The sequence below is a fragment of the Phyllostomus hastatus genome, unplaced genomic scaffold (genome assembly GCF_019186645.2).
Source record: "Phyllostomus hastatus isolate PE091 unplaced genomic scaffold, TTU_PhHast_1.1 phas_contig_283, whole genome shotgun sequence".
NCBI classification, from domain to species: Eukaryota; Metazoa; Chordata; class Mammalia; order Chiroptera; family Phyllostomidae; genus Phyllostomus; species Phyllostomus hastatus.
The window spans coordinates 19,678,265-19,702,029 of NW_025333833.1; the positions used below are offsets into that span (position 1 = coordinate 19,678,265).

The 23,765-nt window shown below is 48.8% G+C and overlaps 1 protein-coding gene across 2 annotated transcripts in view; it reads left to right on the forward strand.

The window, feature by feature from the left end:
• The window catches only part of PLXNA2 (plexin A2), a 210,439-nt gene that overhangs the window by 156,052 nt on the left and 30,622 nt on the right, over positions 1-23,765 (forward strand). For both annotated transcript variants that reach the window (XM_045838402.1, XM_045838401.1), the window contains 4 exons: positions 998-1,188; positions 15,083-15,234; positions 21,337-21,454; positions 23,304-23,440. In XM_045838402.1, coding sequence (XP_045694358.1) covers positions 998-1,188; positions 15,083-15,234; positions 21,337-21,454; positions 23,304-23,440 — 598 coding nt within the window. The remainder of the gene's footprint in view (positions 1-997; positions 1,189-15,082; positions 15,235-21,336; positions 21,455-23,303; positions 23,441-23,765) is intronic.

The following is a 23,765-nucleotide window of genomic DNA, read 5'->3' on the forward strand; positions in this document are numbered from 1 at the left end:
TTATTTCTGCTTGACAGAGGAATGGAAAATGACTTGCCCAGTATTCTGCTTCTGCAGAATTCTACTTGAGATTCTGAGTTCAAAATACCAGCAGGCAAAAACTAAGTCCCAGGCTCACACAACACAGTTCTGCTAACTGGCCTGTCGAGGGTTTCTATATCAGGAAATGACGAGTGCAAAGACAATGAATTTGCAGATTCCAGAAGTAACCTGTTAAGTAGCCACTTGGTCCTCTCTGTGCCAGCCTTTGTTCCTTGTCAGCTTTGCCTCCACTTAACCAGGCACCTGGCCTTTTTTGAAGCCCAAGCTGACTCCTCTCCCAGACCCACCACTTCCCATTGTGCCAGGCCAGATGCCCCTCCGCTCAGGACCAACAGTCGAGCAGCACAGCCAGATAGACTTCGGGATCCCAGCTCAGGGCACTAACTTCAGTAAGCTCCAAGAGTCACTACATGTCTCTGAGCTTCATTTCTACGTGAAATGGGGAAATTAGTCCTTACTCCTAGGATGAGGGCCACACGTAGGAGTCAGAGAGGCAGCAACATAACAATGTAGTTTGCAGTCAAAGAAAAGATAAAAAGCATGTACAGAACATCAAATATATTATAGGCACTGTGCTAAGCACTTAATATATAACATCCCATTCAAATCTCATAGAAAACAATGATTATCCCATGTTATAGATTAAGTAAACAAGATTCCAAGAGGTCAGGTTCTTTGTCACATAGCTAGGAAGTGGTGACACCTCAATTAAAGCCTTGATCTGATTCAGTCTGGAGCCAGAACTTTTAAATAATAATATTTTCTGTATTGCCTTTAAATGATTGCTAAGATGCTCCACATATTGTTACTTTTTCATCAATTATTCATGCAATGACAATAATGATTATTGGTATTATCTGTGGCTGGGGACGGTTTCTGTCACACCTGCAAGAAGAGGGTAAGTTGTACAAGGTCCTCTCCAGCCCCATCTGTGACTGTCGCCCTGTCTCCGCAGTCCACCTCTACAAGTGTGCAGCCCAGCGGGAGAGCTGCGGCCTGTGCCTGAAGGCCGACCGAAAGTTTGAGTGTGGCTGGTGCAGTGGCGAGCGCAGGTGCACCCTCCACCAGCACTGCACCAGCCCCGCCAGCCCCTGGCTTGACTGGTCCAGCCACAATGTGAAGTGCTCCAACCCCCAGATCACCGAGGTGAGTCCCCCGAGGTCCAGAGCAGGACCAGGAGCCTACCCCAGGGCAGTGGGTGAGGAGGGCATCTTGAGCCTTGGTGGAAGGATTCTTGGCATAGGTTGTGATAAATGTGGAGATGTATAAAGCCTCTTGTGGGTGTCTTGATGGCCCGTGTCCAGGTGTAAGTGACAAATGTATGGAAGCGTGTCCTCGTGCCTGTGCAAGAATGTGCGTGCATGCAACAAGGGAGGCAGAGCCAGCCCAGCCTCCCTGCCAGGCCGGCTGGCCAGGGTGGGGAATGCGAAATTGGCTGCATGGTGGGTGAACATTTCAGAAAGCAGATTTTACTTTTCTCAGCAGAAATGTGATTTCAGGAGCCAAATTAGCTCAGAGTTGCAAAGTTGAAAACAGAAGAAGAAAGTAAAGGCAAGCACTACATTAGCCACTGTGCCATTTCCCAGGGTTTACTCTCTGTCCCAATTTGTTTGTGCATTTTAATGGAAAGAAATAGATAATTAATTGTCCTGGAAAAAAATGATGTTTCCTGAATAGCAAATTGCAAAGGAAGATGAATACATGATGTGAATGAAAATGCAGCTGCTGGGGTTTTGAATGGCCTGGGAGAGGAATGGTTGTATTTAACTTTGCTGGCATTATGTACTCATCACTCTTCAGTACTCCCAATTCACTGACTGTCACTTGTACTATGAAACTAATTGCACGTTCCTTCGGGTGACTAGGAAGAAAGGCCCGGGCAAGTACCACTGTGGTCTGTGTGTTGAAGAAAGCAGGCAGGGCTGCATTCTGCCTCTTTTGTGAGCTGAAGCTCTGTCACTTTCCCTGCCTTGTTTTCTCTACTGGCCCAAAGAAAGCAACTGTGGCTCTCACCTGTGTCAGTGGATATTGGGAAACTTCTGAAGCATCCTTATGATCATATCCAAGATTCGCATCAGAGAAAAGAAAACCCTCAAGATAAAATGAATATGTTAACCTACAGATGGTTGTTTGAAGAGGAAGCACGTATTTATTTAGACGGCTTTGTTGTCACTTGCATTTAATCCTCTCAGCCACCATGGGAAGTAAATATTCTCACCTCCGTTTTACAGATGAAGAAATGAGGCTCAGTTGCCCAAGTTCACACAGCTATTAAGTGCCAGAGCCAGAATTTTAGCTTAGATTTATGTAATTATAAAACCATTTTTTAAACCTTTAGTATTTTTGCTCAAGTAACATAAAACGAGAAATGGTGCTTCCTTATACTTTATATCCAACCTTCTTAGCTAGTATAGAGCAGAGACACTTGCCCAGCCACATGGCAGCCTATCCTAGGGGAAGCACAGTGCTGTGGGACAGTGACTTTCGCATCTAGGTCCTCGTGTGTCCACGTAGGAAGGTGTGCTGGGAGCATAGCCTCTACCTGTCAAAGACTGGGCTTCTCTAGTCCCATTCGCTCGGGGGCTACTGACTTTCCCGTGTGTGTGCGCCTCACTGGGAAAGAGTGCTTGCAGGGTCTGCCCCAGCCTCTGCCCCCAGACAGCTGGCTCCCTGCTGCTCAGTGCTCCGTGCCTTCGCCCCGATTGTCATGATTTCCAGCAGCCATTGGCCTGATAACTGGCTCTGGTCTGCACTTCTTGTTGATGCAGTTGTGGTCTCTAGGTCTCTGTGCCTGCGTCATCAGCACTCTTAAATTAGACTGGGGACTCGCTTCCTCCCACCTCTACCAACCCTGGCTGCTGCCCCAGCCCCATCTGTCTACTTCCCAACTGGCAGGAGCCCACTCCCAGCCCAGAGGCAGGCTTCTCCCTGGGAACCTCTGCCTCTGTTGCCCCTGCTCACTGACCGGGGACTGACAGGCTGCTCTGTTCACGGAGGACACCCAGCTACACAATGCTAATTAACCCCCTGAGGTAATTAGGCTGTAATTGATTTTCCCAGTGAACAGAGCAGCAGGAACCTGAAGCCCCGAGCAGTGGGGGCTCCTGTTGGTGTTCTCAAGCAGAGGCCGTGGGGAAATGAAAGTGCGTCTTTTTGGAGAGACAAGTCCATGGTGTGTCTCAGGCCACTCTGGGCACATTATTCTGGACAAGGTATGTGGAAGGGAGGACGCCAGCCCAGACTGTTTTATCAGGAATGTTGCTTTTGCATTTCCTACTCCCAACGTATCCTCTTCTCCCTGTACAGTCATTTTCAATTTTTTAACTTTTAATTTTTGAAATAATTTCAGACTTAATAATTAAGGTACAAAAATAGTACAAAGAACTTTCTTATACCCTTCACCCAGATTCTCTAAAATTAACATCTTACATAACCATAGTATAATTACTGAAATCAGGATGTTAGCATTGATATAATAATGCCGCCTAATATAAATGCTTTGTTCACATTTTGCCAGTTGTCCCACCGATGTCCTGTTTCTGGCCCAGGAGCCAACCCAGGGTCACATGTGACATTCATTATCATGTGCTTTTTGTGCTCTAATCTTTCTTTGTGTTTCATGACCTTGATACTGGTGAAGAGGACAAGCCAATTATCTTGTAGTTGTCCCTCAATTAGAATTTGCCTGATGTTTCTTCACGATTAAATTCGGGTTATATGTTTTTGGCAATGAGTTCTATAAAGCAAACGTGGGGTACATGTCCAGAGGGCACAGGAGCCAACTTGATTTGGCCCCAGTGGTCAAATCTGGGGTGATTTTAGCAAGAAAATAGATAATAATAACTAATGGACAATAAGCAATAGAATAAAATATGAATGTGTGGTTTTTATTGATATAAATAAAAATACAATTCATGGGGGAGAGAGAAAGCTCTTATTTATACTAGAATTTCAGCTCACAAATGTAGAAGGAATTATGGAAATAGGAAACCATCATTTGGCAAAATTCACAGTGATAATTGTTTGAGGCAAGAATAGCCAATGAATGCTAAAATTAGTGGATGAAAGTATGATGAGAAATAGGTATTTACATAATCTCAAGCTATCTCCCCACAAGGTACTTATTAATTACGACAAGAATAGTAACTCCTCAGTGAAAAAAACTGGCAGACACTACCTTAACCAAATAATCAAAGACAGCATCACCGGAAATGGGAAAGATCAACCTCATGTGCCTCTCCATAGGACATGCTAAGAAGAACACAACCTCAATTCTATGACTTTTTTTTTGCCCAAAATATATCATTTGATAAAAGTAACTTTTAAAAAGAATCAGCTTATTTCCTTTACCTCAGCTTTCTTGGCTAAGTCCTTGACATGAGCACAGGTCTTTTCCTTCATAATTGTAACTCAGTGAGATCCGTGCCCTTTTTTCTCCCCCTCATCTCTGGCCCCTACGTGTACTCCCTCAGTGCAAGCCCACATGCAAACAGAAGCCATTCCCTAGGAAAATCTTTCTCGAGGGGGGGAAAGGGGAAGATTCTGTGACGGCCACAAAGGCTGCTGGGGGCAGTGGAATTTCCAAGGCTGGAAACAAATGGAGCTGGAATGGGTGCTGTCCTGCCCACGGGCAGAGAAATCCATGAAATGCCCTTAAACGAACCAGTTCTACTTTAGGAAAAGGCGTGGGCTCGAGCTTAGTTAGATGAACAGCTGTGTTCTTCCTTAACCCCTCCTTACCTGGCTGTCTCCATGACAACCAAGCCCACCCCTATCGACCCATCTTTTATGGCAGCTTCATGTAGGACAAGTCTTAGAGCTCGTTGAATTTCCCAGTTTGTGTAAACTTCAGGTTAGGTCCCCTTCAGGACTCACCGTCTGCTCCTTCTCAACCAGCCCCTGTTGTGATAATGATGCTGTCCCCTGTGGGAGGCATCCCAGGCTGCTCCCACTCCAGCTGTCATCCTGGATGTCTGCGCACAATGTCACCTGCTCAACCCAGGAACAAGAGACATGTGGATCATTGGAAGGCCCGTGAGATGCCTGGCCTGTCACGTTTCGGTTCTTCCCAGTGTGTGCTTTGAGGCCCTGCTGGGACCTCAGAGACGAGGATGTGATGAGCCACCCACTAGGAAGGAAGGCTCAGAGAACACGTTTTCCAAGAAGCTGCAAGTGGGTGGCAGCCAGCAGAAAGGAAGGGATACTCAATATGTTCTGGGGAAAAGAAACCTAGGAAGGATCAAGGGGCTTCAGGGCTCATGTGACAGAGGTCTCACCTCAAAGTGAGTGTATGAGTTTGCTAGGGCTGCAGTTGCAAAACACCACAAACTGGGTGGCTCGAACAACAGAAATTGATTTTCTCACAGTTCTGGAGGCTAGAAGTCCAAGATCAAGGTGTAGGCAGGGCTGGTTTCTTCCGAGGGCTGTGAGGAGAATCCCTTCCATGCCTCTCTCCTAGCTTCGGGGGCTTGTGGCAGTCTTTGGCATTCCTTCTTTTATAGAGGTGCCGCCCCAATCTCTGCCTTCATGTCCATGTGCTATTTTCCTTGTCTGTGTGTGTCCAATGTTTTGAAAAATAAGGATCCCAGTCATGTTGGATTAGGGCCAACACTAAAGACATCATTTCAACTTGGCGACCTCTGCAAAATCCCTGTCTCCAAATAAGATCCCATTCTGCGGTAATGGGAGCTAGGGCTTCACCCTGTGAATCTGGAGGGGATAAAGTTCAACTCAGGACAGAGCATTCTGAGAAAGAGGAGGAGATGCCACAGTTCTAAAGGGAATTAATTCACTCATTAAGTGTTCATCTAGTGAGTGACTGCTGTCTGCCACGCACTGTGCTAAGCCTGGAAGTTCTCACGTGGGTAAATTAGTCCTGGGTGAGGAAGCAGGACAACACAGCCTCTTTCTGTGGAACTGCAACCTATCTCTGCACTTTGGCCACCGGAAGAGGCTGGAAACTGCTGGCCCTGCGGCCACTCTGCTTCCTCCAAAGGACCTGAGACGGAAACTTCTAATCTGTATGCTTTGTAGTTGTCTCCAGTTTGGAAAGAGGACTGCAGCAGGGTCCTACATCTCCATACCTAACAAGGACACAGACTTCAGGCCAGAGACATGAACAGATGAGCTTCTCTCTAGGTCTGGGATTCTTAGTAATAAAGCTTTTCTTTAACAAGACTCCACTGTGTGCCAGGACCTGTGTACTTGGCATACCTACTCCTCCTAAGAGTTCTGCCAACATGGCTGTAATTATCTTTATTTAAGAGTCAGGAAAGCAATACTTAGGGAAGTAAACAATTTGCTGGAAGTCACACATTGATTAGTGGCCGAACAAAATCAAGACCAGGCCTCTGACTCCAGAAAGCAGACTCTCCCACCATGCCATGTGACCTCTCTTGGTGGGAGGGATGGAGGGGTATTCCCTAGCTAGATACCCTACCCCACCCCAGGTGGATCAGAAACACCTGGGCCCAGGATCACACTCCTCTTGGAAGATCCCAGGAAATGCCAAACTAGGAACATTGGCTACCATTTGTACTTAACCTTAAAATAAACTTCACCTGTCTTCCTAAGCATAACTAGGTCCCCACATACTTCTATGAGCGAGGAGAAAAACAGGAAGAGCATTTTGGGGTGTGTTTAAGCTCAGGGATATCACTTCTTGCCAGTGTAGGGCAGATGCAACTTTAATCACGTGTTTCTTAAAGCCACCAGACTCCATTTGGTTGTTTTCTGGTTGTCTTTATTAATGAGATGATGGCTAAGGTGAAAGTTGGAAATTCCCTGGGCTGGTGTCTCTGACTTCTCCAGCATCTCAGCCCAATGGGAGGGCCCAGAGGATGGGGCTCAGGCGGTTCATGCCTGCAGCTGAGAACAGAGATTGGGACGAAATAATGTGAAGCAGGCCTGAACTGCAAGGGGTGAGTCCCCAGCTCTGGGGTCCTCGGGGATTGACCAGGAACCTACCACCATTTGGGTCCCAAAAAATGTCCCTGTGTGTTTCGAGTCACCTACGGCATTGCCCAGTAAAGATGTACTCATGCCGGGCCACATAAGTACTGGTTTTGCCGTTGTCTCTCTGTTGACCATCCTGTAGCTTTTACTTCATACATTTTTCAACTTCAGGAACTTCCCCAACACCTCACTAGTCCCTGCTTAGGGAATGTAATTCTCTTTAACATCTTAGGTACATGTAACTCAGAAAGAAAACCCTTGTAGAAAACCGTGTACACCGCCCTCCAAAAGCAAGCCTAAATCATTGTCGCTACTGTAGGCATTTGAGATGATCCATCGCTCTTGCTTCCTCCTCCTTCCCTCTTGCCCAAATAATTTAAAGTAGATCTTTTCCCCGTGGATCCCCTCAGATGCAAATGCATTTGTGCAACTGTTTGGGGTGCTGGACATATACAAGTATTTATCTGGAAGGCTGCCGCAAATCCCTGCAGGAAAGGCCAAAAGCCGCCTGCCCAGGGCCAGAGTGACTCACTGCAAAGTTCCCAACAAATAAAAAATAAGTCAGCCAGCTTTCCTGAGAAACAAGTCAGCACTCTGATCTCCGTTCATTTATTTGCAGGCCTCATTAATATAACATCACTGCAGCAAACAGCTAACGGGGGATGGTGTCAAGATGAATAATGGAGTTACTCTGCTGAGATAACAATTAGGTTTTGAATGTACTATCAGCTAAGACAGCCAGCAAGGACTCCTGTCGGGGAGGAAGAGCTAGTAAGTTTCAGAACTAGGAGTTAACCCTCAGCTACTTGATTCTAGAGCCCCACGTCTGCCCAGGAGATTATCCTTAGTCTCTGTCCTGGGCTCACTTTAGCAAATGGAACTCGCAACCCACAGGTGCTGTCCTCTGGCATCAGCCTGCTGCAGAGATGGGGAGAAAGCCAGCAGTCCCTACTCCCAGCGTTTTGGGGGGAGACTGGACATGCACAAGGAGAGGTGACAAAGGGGCAAGGCCAATGAGGGAGTGTGGACATTCACAGGGACAGAGGTAGAGAGGAGGGTGGAGGAAAGCTAAGAAGCTCGGGGAGATGGAGGTGCCCAGCAAAGCCAAATAACATCCCGATTTTCTTGGAAAGCAGCAAGTACGGCCTTAGCCGAGGGAGAGGGGCTGGGAGGCCTGAGCTGAGGGAACGACAAGCAGCGGCTTGAGTTCTCACCACTGATGACCGGGAGGTCTCTCCCGGGGTGGGAGGATGGCCAGCCCAGGCAGTGTGGTGTGGAGGCCAAAAGCACAGGTTAGATAGACCTAGCTAGGCTCTGCCACTCACTGTGCAACCTTGAGCAAGTTACTTAACCTCTCTAGGACCCTATTCCCCATCCATACAATGGCAGTAATAATAGTAGCTCCCTCGTAGCTTGTTTTGAGCTCTTAGTGGGATAAAATATGTAAAGCTCTTGGCATAATTCATGGTAAGTACTAAAGTGAAAAAGCAGTCATCATCATTATCAGAATCTTTAATAACCTGGAGCCTATGGCGGGTTTCTGTCTTTTCTCTCACAGTGTCTGTCAGACAGGAGATACAACCAGAGAAAGGCTCCAGGGTGGGAGCTGGGCTCTGTGAGGCACCCACCAACAAGGGGCCCTCCTCTGACCCCTTAAGCCCTTACCCTGTAGGAGGCCCCAACTCTGCTCCTGCAAGGCTCCCCAAGTCCCAGGGACGGCCCACCCGTGCTCCCTAGGTTGTGGGCCCCTGGGCTTTCGGCATCTCCCACTTTGCCCCCTGGTGACGCCCATCGGAGCTCTCCAGCTGTAATTAATCGGCTGCATCTGCTCTCGCCCTTTGGCGGCTTTGTGGCACAGTTCCCTCCAAACTGTTCAATTAGTGGCTGCAAGAATGAGGGCGAGTGCTGCATCACGGCGGCTGTTTTCCAGGTCATGGCACCCACAGTGGGAAACAAACATGACACAGTCTGGCGTGAATACAGATTTGTCTGGGTGCTTGGGCACTGGGCCGGGCTCGCTCGGGCTGTGTAGCAGTCAGGTGGGTGTGGGTAGGTGGGGAAGTGGCTCTCCAAACCAGAAGTTCCGGGAGGCTTTGAGAGGAACCAGCAGACACAGGACTCTCCAAGTTAGTGTCCTACCATCAGCACAGTAAGTAAGGGAGTAAGGGAGAAAGTAAGGGAGATCGCAGAAATAGCTTCTTGATGATTCTGTTGTTAAAAGACAACATGACTCCCAAGCAGCACGTCGGCACCTCCGTGCTTCTAGTCGTCATGAAAGAACAGTTTGTTCCAGGATCTGGTTGAGACCAGCATTCCCCAGTAACAAAAAGCTGGGGATATTTATCGAGGCAGTGTGCTCAGTTAGATTGCTAAGCAAAAGCAACAGAGACCCTGTCCCAAGGTAGCTATTGACTCAATGAGAAAAAATAAGTTACAGTCCCGGTGGGCTTTGCTGGACTGGGGACATTCACAAAGGGCAGTGGGAATGTAGGAGGTGCTGCTAAACCTACCCGGGGGAGTCAGAGAAAGCTTCTCTGCAGAGGCTCTTAAAGCAGAGCCTTGCAAGAGGGGTAGGCATTTGTCAGTGGACATGCTTCGTGCACATGTGAAGTGCACGTGGACTTTAGGCCATCTAGCCTCAGGGACCCTTCGCTCTGCCTGGGAGCACATGTCATAAACAAGAGAGCGGAGCCAAAGCTCAGGCAGGCAGGTGGGGGAGGGGCGCCAGCAGGAGCCAGCACAGAACCTCGGGAGACCCTCAGTACACCCTTCCCTCCCACTCAGCAACAGCAGCTGCTTCTGGGACCTTCTCTCCCTTATCCCTTCTGGCTCTCCTCCTGAGGCCAAAGAGAATTTAAACATATTTCTGGTCCACGTTATAATATTTGTTACAAGGCACGGGGCTGAAATTGGTCAGTATCTGAAGCTCTTGACAGTTGATTTTACAGGTTTTCATCTTCCTCCTCCCTCTCTCCACACCCCCACTACACACACATGCACACGCACACACATTCAGCCCAAACTGTCAAACCATTTGTTTGTGTGTGTGGGTGTCTCATTCGGAATTAGTTTCTTGAAAGAATTCATTGAGTTTGTTGTCAAGTGCTATGCCTACCCCAGAATGGCTAATAGCCAAGGGGAAAAGAAGTGGTGAGAAGGGAGGGAGGGAAGGATGTAGACCATTTGAGGTAGAGCCAGAGGAAGGGATTGGGCTCGGAAGACGTTTCTGTGAAGGACCCAGATTCCACCAGAGCCAAGGCCTTGCCCTCAGCAGCACGGCCACTCCCCGCCCAGGCCGAGGCCGCAGGACACCTCCCAGCCTTCTCCAGTCAGCCCATGAGCACCTCTTTCTACCTGGGGCACCCTAGTGTGTACCTGGTCCATGTGTCCTCCTTCCAGATCCCTAGGGAGACCCCCAAGCTCTCTAAGCTCCCAACCGACACCACCATCCTGGGTTTTTATGATCTAGGAATGCAGGGGAAACACAAGGAAGGAAGCTACCAGTTTTCAAGGCCTGCTCTCTAAACCACCATCATATTAGGGACCTTCCAAATCTTGTCTCACTTCACCTTCACAACACCCCTGTGAGGCAAGCATCATTATCTGTTTTCTGACGAGGATACCAAGAATGAAGGTCCCATAGCCCATAAGTATCAGAGCTGGAGTTCAAATTCAAGTCTAACTGATGCCAGAGCCTACTGTCTTCCCACCACAGACACTGCCTGAGCATTGGATGGTCTTTCTTCTCTACCCCAGTGTAGTCAGCAGCCCAAGGGCCACCTGAAAATGGAAGCTAAGACGTGTGGATCTGGCTACCATCCAGCCATACTTTTTCCCTATCAGCAAGGGAATCTATGTAAGTCCATGCTGCCCTCTCACCCTTCCACTGCAGCCCTACACCACATTCCAGATCTAAAAGGCAGAAGGCCTTCCTTGGAGTTCTGCAAGCCGTGGCTGGAACCCCACCAACCTCCCTCTTTATAGACTGGGGTGGAATGGCCAGACTTGGCTCCCAAGAGAACTAAGCTTTGTGAGTGCTACACTGGGACCACACAATCCAGTGCTGCTTTTAGCAGTGGTCCTTAGGGCCAGTCTCCAGAGTGGGCTTGGGACCCACAGCTGCCTGGTCTGCGCTGGTACCTGAAGGAATCCTGCTCAACACCCTCCCTGAAGAAGAGTTCCTTTCTCATTGCATGTCCTCACTGTAGCCTCTCCCCAGCACCCGGTCCTGGGGAGGAGTGAGGACAGCAGGATGCGTGGGTTTTACCACCCCAGGTCACCACCCAGACATCAAGGCCCTTGCACTTATTCTCACCAGGAAGCCATCAGGTGTCAGGGGATGTGTCCTTGATTCTCTCTGATTTGTAAGTGGGGGGAGAGCAGTGGCACATGCAAAGGCCCAGAGATTTTTAAGTGCACATGTGTATAAGAACTGCTGGTATCTGGGGGAACATAGAGGACATGGTCCAGGATGGCAGATGTGGCTGAAGAAGTCACAAAGATCAGAAACTGAAAGACAAGTGCCTTGACAGTGGTTAGAGCCATTAAAGGTTTTTAGAGCAAACAGCTAGTAACCTGATCAAGTATGTGTTCATGAAGGTTGCCCTGGCAGTCTGAGAAAGTCAGATCTAAGGGAGGAACATGGGGTTCTGGCTGTTGGTGTGGGTGAGAGGTGGTGGAGCCCTGTTTATCACCTACTCTGGAACACAGAGCAGAGCACAGATTCAGAAGACACCTGGGCGGAAGAACTGGTCATGCCTGGTGACCATATGCATTGAACAGGGTAGGTGAGGGAAAGGAAACAGTTGAAAATGCTTGCAAGATTCCTGGCTCAGTGCACAGTGATCCTGTTAACCTTGAAAGAGAATCTGGGAGGTAATCAGGTGAGAGGTGGAAAAATGAAGAGTTCATTTTTAGACCTAGGGAAATTTGAGGTGCCTGAGGGACATACATGTGAAAGTGGAGATGTCCAGCAGCAATTGGATATATGAATATGGGACTCAAGAGAGAGGTCAGAGCCAAAAATACAGATTTGGGAGTCATCAGTAATGAAGGCATTGGGAATTCTCTTGCAAATCAAATGCTCACCACCCCATCTATGTTTTGGAAATCCAGACTTTCACACATCAGTTTTAAGCAAGGAAGATGTAAGCCCAGGGCATGATGGCTGCTGAGTGCCTTGACCCCCAAACTCCTCTTACCCCAGGTGCTGGCAGCATAGCATATGGGGTGTGCCATGTGGGAAAGAAGACCCACATGGACCCAGTGTTCCCCAAGTGCTTTCCAATGACTCAGAAGGACTCTGATTCTCCAGGCTTGCATTCCAGCAGCTGGTAGCTGGGTTAGAAGGGATCAAGTTGGTGTTTCCACACCCCAAGATCATAACACTTCCTAATATTCTTTTGAAAATCTTCCTTTTCTACACAGTATTATCTGGCTTATGCTTCTGAGTACCTCAGTACTACAACCAAGTCTCTGACCCTGACCCTCAGACATGGGAAGGGGATACTACACTGACTTATCAGCAGGAAGAAGCTGCCCCATGGAACCTGCCAACACCACTGCACATTCACAATACAATTCCTACATGCTACCTGCAAAACAGAAATATTTTTAGGCCTTCCAGAAAGATTTCATTTCACAGTTTTTCTGAAAGGTTGTAATTAACTGCAGTGAGCAAAAGAATGTATTTTTAAAAATAAAAAGTGGAGGAAGAAGAGTATACCAATCACTATAGTTCTGTCAGTCCCTTTTGGTAGGTGGGTTCCTGCTATCCGGGTGGCTAGGGGAGGAGGGGAGAGGCCAGCTGAGCTCGTTTCGAGAGGATCAAAGGAGAACCTCAGGTTGGCTTAAAGCAAATTCTTTCCCATGGACGAGCTCATGAGTCATCATGGAAGCAGCCCCTTCCCTGTTCCTCATGAACAAGGGTCCACCTTGCAGAGTCCAGGAGGCCCTACCTGAGGAAACTGTGCCAGGGGAGAATGGAAGAGCCAAGATCAAGTACTTTATTTTTAGAGTCCCCAGGGACAGGAAAGCTGTGGGCTATGGTTTCTCATGCCAGCTCCTTTCTCTCCAAATTCTCCTGCCTGCCCCCCACACTCGCACCAACAGACAGAGGTGCCTGTGAGCCCCTCAACTCTTTCCGTTGACTCATTGCATAAATCTTGTTGATTTATTCATAAGGTGGGATATTTTTATTCCTAGGAAGGAAGTTAGAGCCATAGACCAGGTGACTTGGGTGAAATGAGTCCCAGGATGGGAGTGTTCAGGAGTCTATCAAGGAAGGAAAGAGGCTGCATCATTTACAGAGCTGGAGAAGGGGGTGGGGAGTCAGGAGGTCTGGGTTCCAGTCTTGGCTGTGCAGCCAAATTACTGAGAGCCCGGCAGTTGGCCAGGCATTGAGGGAGGAGGCCTGTCCTGGTCCTCCTCATCCCCACCATCATCTCTCTCTGTCCATGATCACCTGGGGATTCGTGACTGAGTTGGTAGCAGAGCTCATGGTGCTCATGTCATGCAGGAAGAGAACAGGGGAGAGTTGAGGGGAGGCAGGAGATGGGAAGAGTTTCCAGAGCCTTCCATAGCATTTCCACCTATACCCACCTATCTTCTGTGCCCTGAGGTGCACTGACTCCTCTGCCCACTGGACACTCCACCAGCACATAAGGGGGTACGTAGAAACTCCCCAGAGGGACCCAAGGACAGAGGGGACCAAGGCTGGAGCAGCTCTCTGCCCAGAGGCCCCATCTGGGAGAGTCTGGTAGATTCCTGGCCTTGACCAATCCCCTTCCCTCCCGCTCCATCTTGCCTTTCTTATGGTAGTGAAAAGAGTGCTGGACTTTCTTACAATTGTATGCATATGTTACACAAGGTTTTTTTTTTTAATTTTTCAAAGATTTTATTTATTTATTTTTAGAGAGAGAGGAAGGAAGGGAGAAAGAGGGAGAGAGAAACATCAATTGGTTGCCTCTCATACATGGCCCTCAATGCAGGCATGTGCCCTGACTGGGAATTGAACTGATGACCCTTTGCTTGCAAGAACAACACCCAACCAACTGAGCCACACCAGTCAGGGCAGTTCTACAAGTATCTTAGCCTAAGATATCTCAAGTTCCCTTCCAGTTCTGAAGTTCTTCCTGCTTAGGATTGAGTTCTAGTCTAATTTCCTGCTACTTCTGAAAAATGTGAACCACACAATGTGCACTTATTCCCTAGGAGATGTGGGATCTCAAAGAGCTACATTTTTCCTGAGCCTGAACTGTTCCCATATAGAAGTTTATACCTTCAGAGAGCCTGATTCTGCAGTTCTTTCCCCTGTTGGGTCGGAGCCAAATGAGACAGTCATCATTTGATGACTGAATTAAGAAATGAATAAGTAAATGATCCTTGCCTTTTGCTCCTAGCATGCATCACAAGATTTCTTTTTCCAGAACAATGTCAAATACACTTTCCATCTTTGATCCCCCCCTGCAGCACGGCCTCAGCTCAAGCTCCTCTGTGCTCTCCCAGCTTTCCCTCCGAATCCACCTTGTCACTCGGGAGCCAACATCAGCCTTATTTATGGCTTCTTTTATCACCTCCTCTTGACCATAAGTTCCTTGAGGGAGAATTTCCTGTGTGTTCATCACCGTATCCCCTACAGAGTCTAGCACACAGCAGTGGCAGTAATAGCACCTCACAATTACAAAGCCTTCTCTGGTTTACAGAATTCTCCCAAACACCCTTTGCTTGTTACTTGGAGCTCCCAGGGCAAGGCTGGCAGAGATGATGATCACAACTCAGAAGAACTGATGTAGAGTGAGATTATGTGACTTGCTGACAATCAGGCAACTGGTGAATTAGAGACACATCTCAAACAATGATTTTCTCCCTTAAGTCCAGTACTTTCTGGTTTCTTTTTAATAAATGGATGAATGAATGAGTCAATGACCTAAAAACCCAAGGAAAGAGTGTAAAATAAGGTGGTTCCATGATCCTAGACAAGTTCAAAGATGAGAAGACACTCTCTTTTTTCCCCAAATTCCAGGTTTCCATCAAAGTCCCTAAGCCTCCATCCCATAGGTTTGCTAATCCCATTTCCCTCCCACAGATTTTGACTGTGTCTGGACCACCTGAAGGAGGGACTCGAGTGACCATCCACGGTGTGAACCTGGGTCTGGACTTCTCCGAGATCGCCCACCATGTGCAGGTGGCTGGCGTGCCCTGCACACCCCTGCCAGGGGATTACATCATCGCTGAGCAGTGAGTCCAGTCTGCTCTGGCCTGCCCTTTTCCCAGGGGAGCTTCTGGGTGGGTGGGGACTCCTCCCCTCCCTTCTCTGGGACTTTTCCAAGACTCATCTCCCATCTCCATTCTCCCCTGGACCTGACCCCAGAAGTCTACCCAGAGCCCTGTGCTTTCCCATCTCCACTCCCAGAAGGTCATATTGTGTTCTCGTCCCTGTTCCCTGGCTCCTCTGGCATCAAGGATCCTTGAGCAATGCTGCCCCCATTCAGTTTTTGCCTGCCCACTGGCAGGACTGAGTCAGTTTCCCAACCAGCCTAGGCTCCTCCTCTTCTCCCCCGGCCCCTCCCCTACCAGACTCCATTAGAATGCATCCCGCGAGGTGGGCTGAGGGCAACAATTTGTTTGGCTTGTGGGGCTCTGACAGCAGCTTAATCCAAGCAGGGCCTCCGCCGGAGCAAATTCATTTATTTCACTAAGGGAAATGTCAGCTGGAAATTAGAAAATAGGCATGTAGTAGCGGACAGGCAAACGGGGCTCCAGGAGTGACATATGTTCCAATTTGGGGTGTGTCCATTTGGCAGTGGCAGCTCGGTGGAGTTGGTGGGCAGGAGATGGGTACAAAGCTGGGGCAGGTGGGTAGAAGGAGGGGTGCCTCTTCTTCAAAGGAGAAAGGGAGGGGAGCAGCCAGATCACTCCACATGATTGATCCTACAAAGTCTGGTCAAGTCACTCTGGTTCCACGGAGATCACAGCTCTGCGAGGGGTTCTAGGTTTGGGGGTGGGGTTTCCCTCCCTGACCTTTACCCCCCGGGAGCCTCAGGTACTCCCTCTGACCTCCCCAGAGCCAGCCTTTAGTTGCAACCATAAAAATAACTTCACTTTCATCCATTATCTCACTTTTAATTGGTAAGAACTCTGAGAGGTACATATTGTTATCATCATTTTACAAAGCACGAGAGAAGGGAACTGACTTTCCCAGCTCACTCAGAGCATGAGTGGTCAAGTCAGAGTTGGAACTTGAGTCTCCTGACTCCTCCTCTAGGCTTCTTCCCTCTCTTAACAGCAATGGAGGAGCAAAACTGCTGGGTAGGAGTGGCCTGGAAATTTCATGATTCATCCGAATGTGTCTTCCAGGGTCAGGGGCCATAATCCCAGTGAGGCCCAGAGCTGGACCAGACTCAGATGGGTGAATTCCCAGACTCTGAGGCTGGGTGTGATCTCTGCCAGCACTAGCAGGGGAGAAGAAGAGGCTGGCCTGACCCTTCAGACCTTCAGATCCTTCACAGGCTACCTTATCCCTGCAAGGAGTGCACATCAGAGGGAAGCCTGGCAAGGTCTACAGGAAAGAGATGAGGGAGGCAAAGGGGGACAGGACATTGCAGCACTTCTGAGCCAAAAGAGGGGGTGAAAGCTATTGGGAGCAGAAGCCAGGGTAGCCTGCAGAGATCCTCACAGCTGATCCTTTACAGAGGCCAGCACCCTGCCAGACTGGGCTGGACACTTGGTCTCACTGACCCAAATCCACCATGGCCTCCAGGACCCGCCTTGTGCCTCTGGACACAGGCTAAGTCTCCAATTTGGTGAGATGCCACAGGACTCCAAAGGAAAGGGTTTGGGGTGAGTGAGGAGTAAGGCTTTGAGCTGAGAAGAGCAAACTCTTGGGCAGCTAGATGGACATGTCATGAGATTTGGAATTCAAAGGTGTTCTAAGTCCTGGCTCCTCTCCTGACTGGCCCTGAGACCTTAGCAAACTGTCTGGCCTCTCTGACCTTCATTGGCCTAATGGAAATCATGGTTCCTGCTGCACAAGTTTTGAGGAAAATTCAGTAAGATGAGAAAATGGAGACTGTGATGTGCCATACAAATGTAAGGAAATAGAGTTTTGTCTGTGAAATCAAATGCTCCACACTCGCCTGGGGCCACAAAGAAGAAAGTGCTGAGAGGAACTGGAAGTGAGAATATGAAAGGAGCCTGGAAAGGTGAACGATCACCAGGGGTCCCTGCCAAGGCTGATGGTCACCCTGGAAAAGCACCCCCATCGCCTCCGGGCGCGGGGCAGGCCGGAGGCGGCCAATACACTCGGCACCTCGGCTGCAGGCAGCCCCGGTTTCCAGCCGTGCCAGGCTCATTACTGCTCTCGAGGTTTCCTAGTTTGTTAACATCATTAAGGCCTCCATCCCGGGCAGAGAGCAGCAGGCACAATCGTTACAGATGTCTGTGAGAGATGAATTTGGCTAAACGGGCGCAGTGCAGAGTCCCGGGTGTGGGCAAGATTATCGGGCACAGTAATGACTCACCATATGCTTGTGCCTGCCATCTATCACTCAACAATTAGGTTAATGTTGGTTAAAGGGCCCCGCTTAATCCTGCAATCAACACCCCACAGGACTGTGGAGGACCAGATGATTCCATGACAGGACGCTTTCCAGGCAGTGGGATGCAGGTTGAGGATGCAGCTCAGCCCAGCCTGGGACTGGGGTTCTGTGTGATCTGGACTGAGCTCATCCTCACATCATCTCCCTCTTATCTGTTGCACCTGTGAACTCAGCCACAGCTGGATAGATTGATGTTAGACACGTGTATCCCCCACTCCAGGTGCATACTCATGGAGTGAAAGAGACCATCTCTATGCCAATTTGAGGGAGATGGTCAGGTGTGGAAGTGAGGGCACTGGCTGGGTGCTGAGAATTAAGCTATTGATGAGCTAGGTGACTCTGGGCAAGTGACTTTGCTCCCTGATCCTCAAATGTCTCCCATCTGGAAAATGAGTATATAGAAATATAAGATCTCTACAGTCATGTCTGTGGTCCTGAGTATGTCAGAAGAAGTGTCTGCCCTATGGGACCTGTGCCTCCCACCATTAGAAAGCATATTGCTCGCACTAATTGATCTCCAGAAGTCCCCTGTCAACCAGGAGGAGTCAAGCCTTCAACTGTTGAAGCTAAGTAACTATTGGTCAGTTAATCAGTCCAATTCCTTACTTTATAAAGAAAAGACATCTCTAGCTGTTGTTTCCTAATAAAACATAGGGAGCCTAGAGCCACCAGGGACCCTGGGAGAAGGCAGGTAAGGCAAGAGTCCTCCAGAAATCACACCACAGGAACTTTGCTGACTTGTGAGACCTGAAGGCAGAAGTGGTGCACACACTGCTGCCTGTGGTCACTGACAGCCAGCAAGGTGGGGGACACAGGTGGTTAGCTCTCAGAGCCCTAGGAACCCAGCCAGGTCTTCCCTCCCCCAACCCCTACTCCTGGAACCTCAACTCCACCCAAGCATTGCTGCCATGTCCATTTACCCTGTCCCTTTCCCAAAAGACACACAGATCATTCCATTAATTCTAAAGGCAATAGAGTGGAGTGGTCAAAGGCATGAGCCCTGGAGTCATCTGATGTGGATTTGAATCATGGCTCTGTGGCTTACCAGAACTATGGCTGCAATGAGTCACTGAGCATCTCTGAGCCTTAGTTTCATTGTCTATAAAATGCAGATCATAAGACTCTCCCTATAGGAGAGCCTGAGGGTGGCCCAAGATCCTGTCTTGTCCAGTACCAGCCATAATCACAGCTCAGTATGGCCTGACCCTCATTCCTCAGTATAACCCTTCCATTTCCCATAGCTGCCCTTCCTTTTCCCTTTAACTGCATATATCCCTGAGCTCAGAGGACAAATGCTACAACAGATATACTCAAGGATGCAAGCACTGCATCCCAGGAATAAAAAGGACAAAGAGTTAGAGGGCATTTGAGTTCCTCTACAGTGCTGCCTGATTCCTTAGGACTCTTGTCTATTTCTTAGCCTTGCCAACCTCAACCCATTCTATAGCCCACTGCCTCTCTTCCCACTCACAAGATAAAGTAGAACCTCATTCTACAGGTGGGGAGAAGGGCTAGCTGCAGTGCTGAGGAGGGGAACCTGTCGTCCAGCTCTCGGCCCTCACTGTGGCCCAGCCCCTGGTCCTCTACATCAGTCCCTTCTAGGCAGAGCATTAAGAGCCAACTGCAGCCCTTCAGCCTTGGACACCTGGGCAGAGCCCATCTGCCACCCATCCCCCTTTTCACAGGTGCTTGACGTGTAAGGTTTATCTTTTGGGACATGACCCCTAGGAGAAAAAGTATTCTAGAAAAACAGTGTGCCAAGAGGCCCCAGTGCATTGTTAACTCCCTGTAGACATAACTGACGGGCCATTCTAGGCTTTCTTTTCTCTTAGACAGGTCCTGGCATGGCCCAAAGAAGAACAGATATGCCTATGACCTTCACATGTTCTCATATTTCCTCTTTTAATGATTCCAAGCCTGCCATGAGCTCCTCCTTTTCTGCTTGAGAGTCACTTTGGCACAGATAGTCCAAGAGGGGTGAGTGAGGGACAAGAAAGCCCCGATGAGAACAGAGGGAAGGAGATTTATCTGCCCGCTCCTCTTCTGTGCCTCCTCTGGAGCTCCTTGAGAGCACAGGGCGTGGTTTTCAGGATGGCCAGGACCCTAAACAGCCACAGGCACTAGGACCCAGGAGATAGAACGAGAGAGTTGTTACTCCAATCAGGTAGCAGCATTGAGATAACCACACACAGTACCATAAATTAGGCTTCTCAAATGCTCTGCTAATGAGGTTTAAGGAGACAGCTATGTGAAAAATACTAATTGATCATCACTATCATCTTTACACTGGGTTCATGATTAATTTATTCATTCATGGAGGAAGGGACGGAGGAGGAAAGTATCCTTCCCTGTGCATTCAGTACTTTCTTGTTGAATCTAATATGCTAAACGTAATAAGACAGTTATTGCATGTTAAGTAAATATTCACCAGCAGTGAAAGTGCTTCTTGGGATTAACTGTTATGAAGGAGATGGAGATCAGTGGCACGCCATGTGTGCGAGCGTGCAAGTGTATTTGTTTAATGCAAGTTTTATTACATCGGAATGAAATCTCTGTTTAGTTACCTTCCTTCCTAGAGAAGCTGTTGAGATAAACACCACTCGGTTAAACACGGATCTTCCCCATGGTGCCAGGATAATGTTGTGGATTAGTGCAAGGGGGTTCTGTTTTTCTGACTCCCCACTAAGCAAACCTACCAGGGGTGCCAGGCTGCAGGCTGCTCTGAACTTATACGTGGTATTTAGAGGAAAGGAAAATCTTTGTCTCTGCCCCAAGGTTCTCTTTTGCTGAGCCTGGTTGAACCCTTTTCCGTGTACCCCATGTCTACAGTACCAGGCAAGAGATCCCCCCCAAGAACCTGATTTCTTCAATCCCTCCAGCTAGCCACCCTTTCTAGCCTACAGCTGTGGCCAAGGCAACCAGTCTCTAAATGTGCTTGTAGTAACTCATCTCAGGCACCAGGGAAGTCATCACTGGGGTACTGATCTGCACTTCATGAGAGAGAATGCTGCACTCCCTCTCCTCTGCAGCTCTCCTGTTAACATGAGACATGACTTCTAACCCTAGGGCTGGGTCACTGCCTCATCCACCAGCTCAGTGCACTCCTCCCTTGATTAAATCAGAGTCCAGCACCCACTGCTGTTCTAGTGAACTCATCCACCTCCCAGCCCTTCACTGGCTGCCACAGGACTCCACCTCTCCCATTGTGCTCTCAGCTCCTGCTTCATGCCCTCACTGTCTCACCAGATTATCTATTCTCTTTTGAAAGCTCACTGCAAGAAACGAACCACAATTGAATCAGTTTGGCAAATAGGCCCTCATTCCCTCTTTTAGGGAGAGTTGCAGTGTTGGCTTGTCACATAGGAAAGGACACTAAATTGTGGCCCCTAGACCTCTCTGTTGGATGTTAGGTTTATTCCGCAAATATTGGGTAGCCACCCAGTGGTCGGCACTGCACTAGGTACTGGGTACTACAGGCTTGTTCAGAGATTTAGGCAGTATAGCATTTACTGGGCTTTAGAGATGATCTCTTCCACCCTCTCACTGTACAGATGAGAGATTAAAAACCAGAGAGGGAAAGCCCTTACCCAAGGTTGCACAGCTGAATGGGTGAACGAACTGACTCTCAGTTTAGCACCATTGCAAGACTGCGATGAGTCATTTCATTGTGACCGTGAGCAAGTAGGGGCAGGGATACCAGCTCTTGCCAAGCCTCTCATGGGAAGATTCCCTCTCTTCTCAGGATCGTGTGTGAGATGGGCCACGCCCTCGTGGGAACCACCTCTGGGCCCGTGCGCCTGTGCATTGGCGAGTGTAAGCCAGAGTTCATGACCAAGTCCCACCAACAGTACACCTTTGTGGTGAGTATGGGGTCTGGTTCAGGGCTACAGGCTCCTAGCAAGGGCACACTTCCTTCCAGACTTCTCCACATACCTCCTCCCAAGCCAGGTATCTCCAAGGAACCAGGACAGGGAAGTTTTGGCCTCGCTTTACAAGCCTGTCTTTCCAAGTGGGATGGGTGTGTGACTAATAGTGCTGTGAAGACCTTGAGTCCCCCAGAGCCAAAGGTCAGAGTTCTAAATAAAGCAAAATCAGGCCTTTCGTAGAATTCCAATCTTAGAAACACCTCCCAGGGAGTGAGGGGCTGCCCTTTGCCTCTGCCAGCGTAGTATCTTCTTCTAATTCCAGCCTAATGAGGACAGAGTGCCTGGAGGACCCAATTAAAAAAGGTCTATATTTATCAGCAAGCTTTGTTTTCTGTCAAGGATATTGTAAGTAGGAATTTAGAGGCATCACTTGAAATCCTGCAGGACCGTGGGTCTGGACAGGATCCCGGGAGCCAGGTGTACACGCGAGCTGCTGTGGGTACACACAAGTATGCACACATTCGCACCTGAAAACATCTCTTCACACACAGGCACCAGGCAGTAAAATCACAAAGACTTTCTTTAAAGTGCCTACTGAATCAATAACTTGCTTCTATGCCCTCGAGTCCCTTTTCTGACACTTACCTACATTGCCACATCGAATTCTCCATTAAAAAGTGTTAGCACCAGCTGGTGAGGTCAAACCAGCCTTGCTACGAGTTTTGAAAAATCATTAAACCACAAGATTCTATTCTCCCCGAGGCATTTTTCCTGCTTATTGTCGGTTTTCCAGTCTCTGCCTTCTTATCCTGGCATCTGCACCTTTTTCTTGTATTCTTCTCTCTCAGATTAGAAAGAACCAGGGCCTATCTGTCCCCAACCTACCCCAGCTCCGACACAGACAGACACAATCTTCTGTGAGAAGCAAACACAGAAAGATTAGATGGAGGGAGAACTGTTGAATGTCAGCGCAGGGAGGAGCTGCGGAGATACTCTAGCCCCCCTTCCTCTAGACAGAGGAGCAGACAAAGGCCCTGGGTGACCCAGAACCTCCATTCAGGGCTGGTTGCAAGTGAGCAGCTGATGGGGACTAGTTTATGTCTGTGTACTTGCTTAGTTAAGTGCACTTTCCACTCCACTCTGCTGCCCTCTAGGCAAAAGCGATTCCTTTCTGATTTAGGTCAGCCACGTGATGTAGTTTAGGCCAAATGACATTTCTTTTAAGCTTCAGGCTTAATTTTACAACTTAATAAGCTTACTCGAAAGTCCCAGCCCATGATGGGTCATCCTCCTGATACAGAACGGGGAAGCCATGTCTAACATTTACTTACGGCTCCCTGCACCAGGCACACTGGCGTGCCTTCAGATGCTTAGGAGGGACAGAAGGACATGCGCATGAGCCATTAATGGAGGACTTTAGCCTCACAGTGGCCCAATCCAGGCAGGGATGCTTTATTCAGCCCTATCGATTTTGTGCCCAAAAAATCAGTACAGGCTCTAGATAGAGAAGCATTTTCAAATTGTTCTCAATTTGTAAACTAATTGATAGATTAGTCAGTGTCACCTATGCCTTCCCATCAGTGTTATGGGCATGAGCCTCCCTGAGGAGTTAATTAATTCCAAAATGTGACCTTTCTGTCTTTCCTGGACATGCCTGGTGCCTCTTCTTAGAAAGGGTCTCAGCTTCAGGGTAGGCAGACAGAATGTTTGGGATCCCAAGGCGCAGGAAAAGTACCTCCACTCTGAGGACAGATGCAGTCCCTCCTTCTGTCTTTAAGTCTCGCCTAGATCCATCCCTTTAGAAAAACCTGAGCTATGAGCATGTCTCTGCTTCCTCCCAAAGAACCCTTCTGTGCTGTCCCTCAACCCCATTCGTGGGCCAGAGTCCGGAGGCACCATGGTGACCATCACAGGCCATTACCTTGGGGCTGGGAGCAGCGTGGCCGTGTACCTGGGCAACCAGACCTGCGAGTTCTATGGGTGAGATGCGCTCGAAAGAGCATTAGAAGACTGTCCTTGCGTGCCCTATGTACACATGTTCCTGTGCATGTTCACACATATGCCTGCCATCATGTCCATGTTATGTGCTACATCCTGGATTGTGGTCACTGTAACACACACATACCACTAGTATACCGTATGTATCACAAGGGCTGGACACTTCTTCAAGTATGAGGGGCGCCCCAAAAAACCCAGAATAATCTTCTGGAGGGTGGGCCCCTTGTAGTACAAGCTTCCTCCACTAGGGGCGTGTTCTAGGAACCCATCTATATCAGTGTACCAGCTGACATCGTTGTGGGAGGCT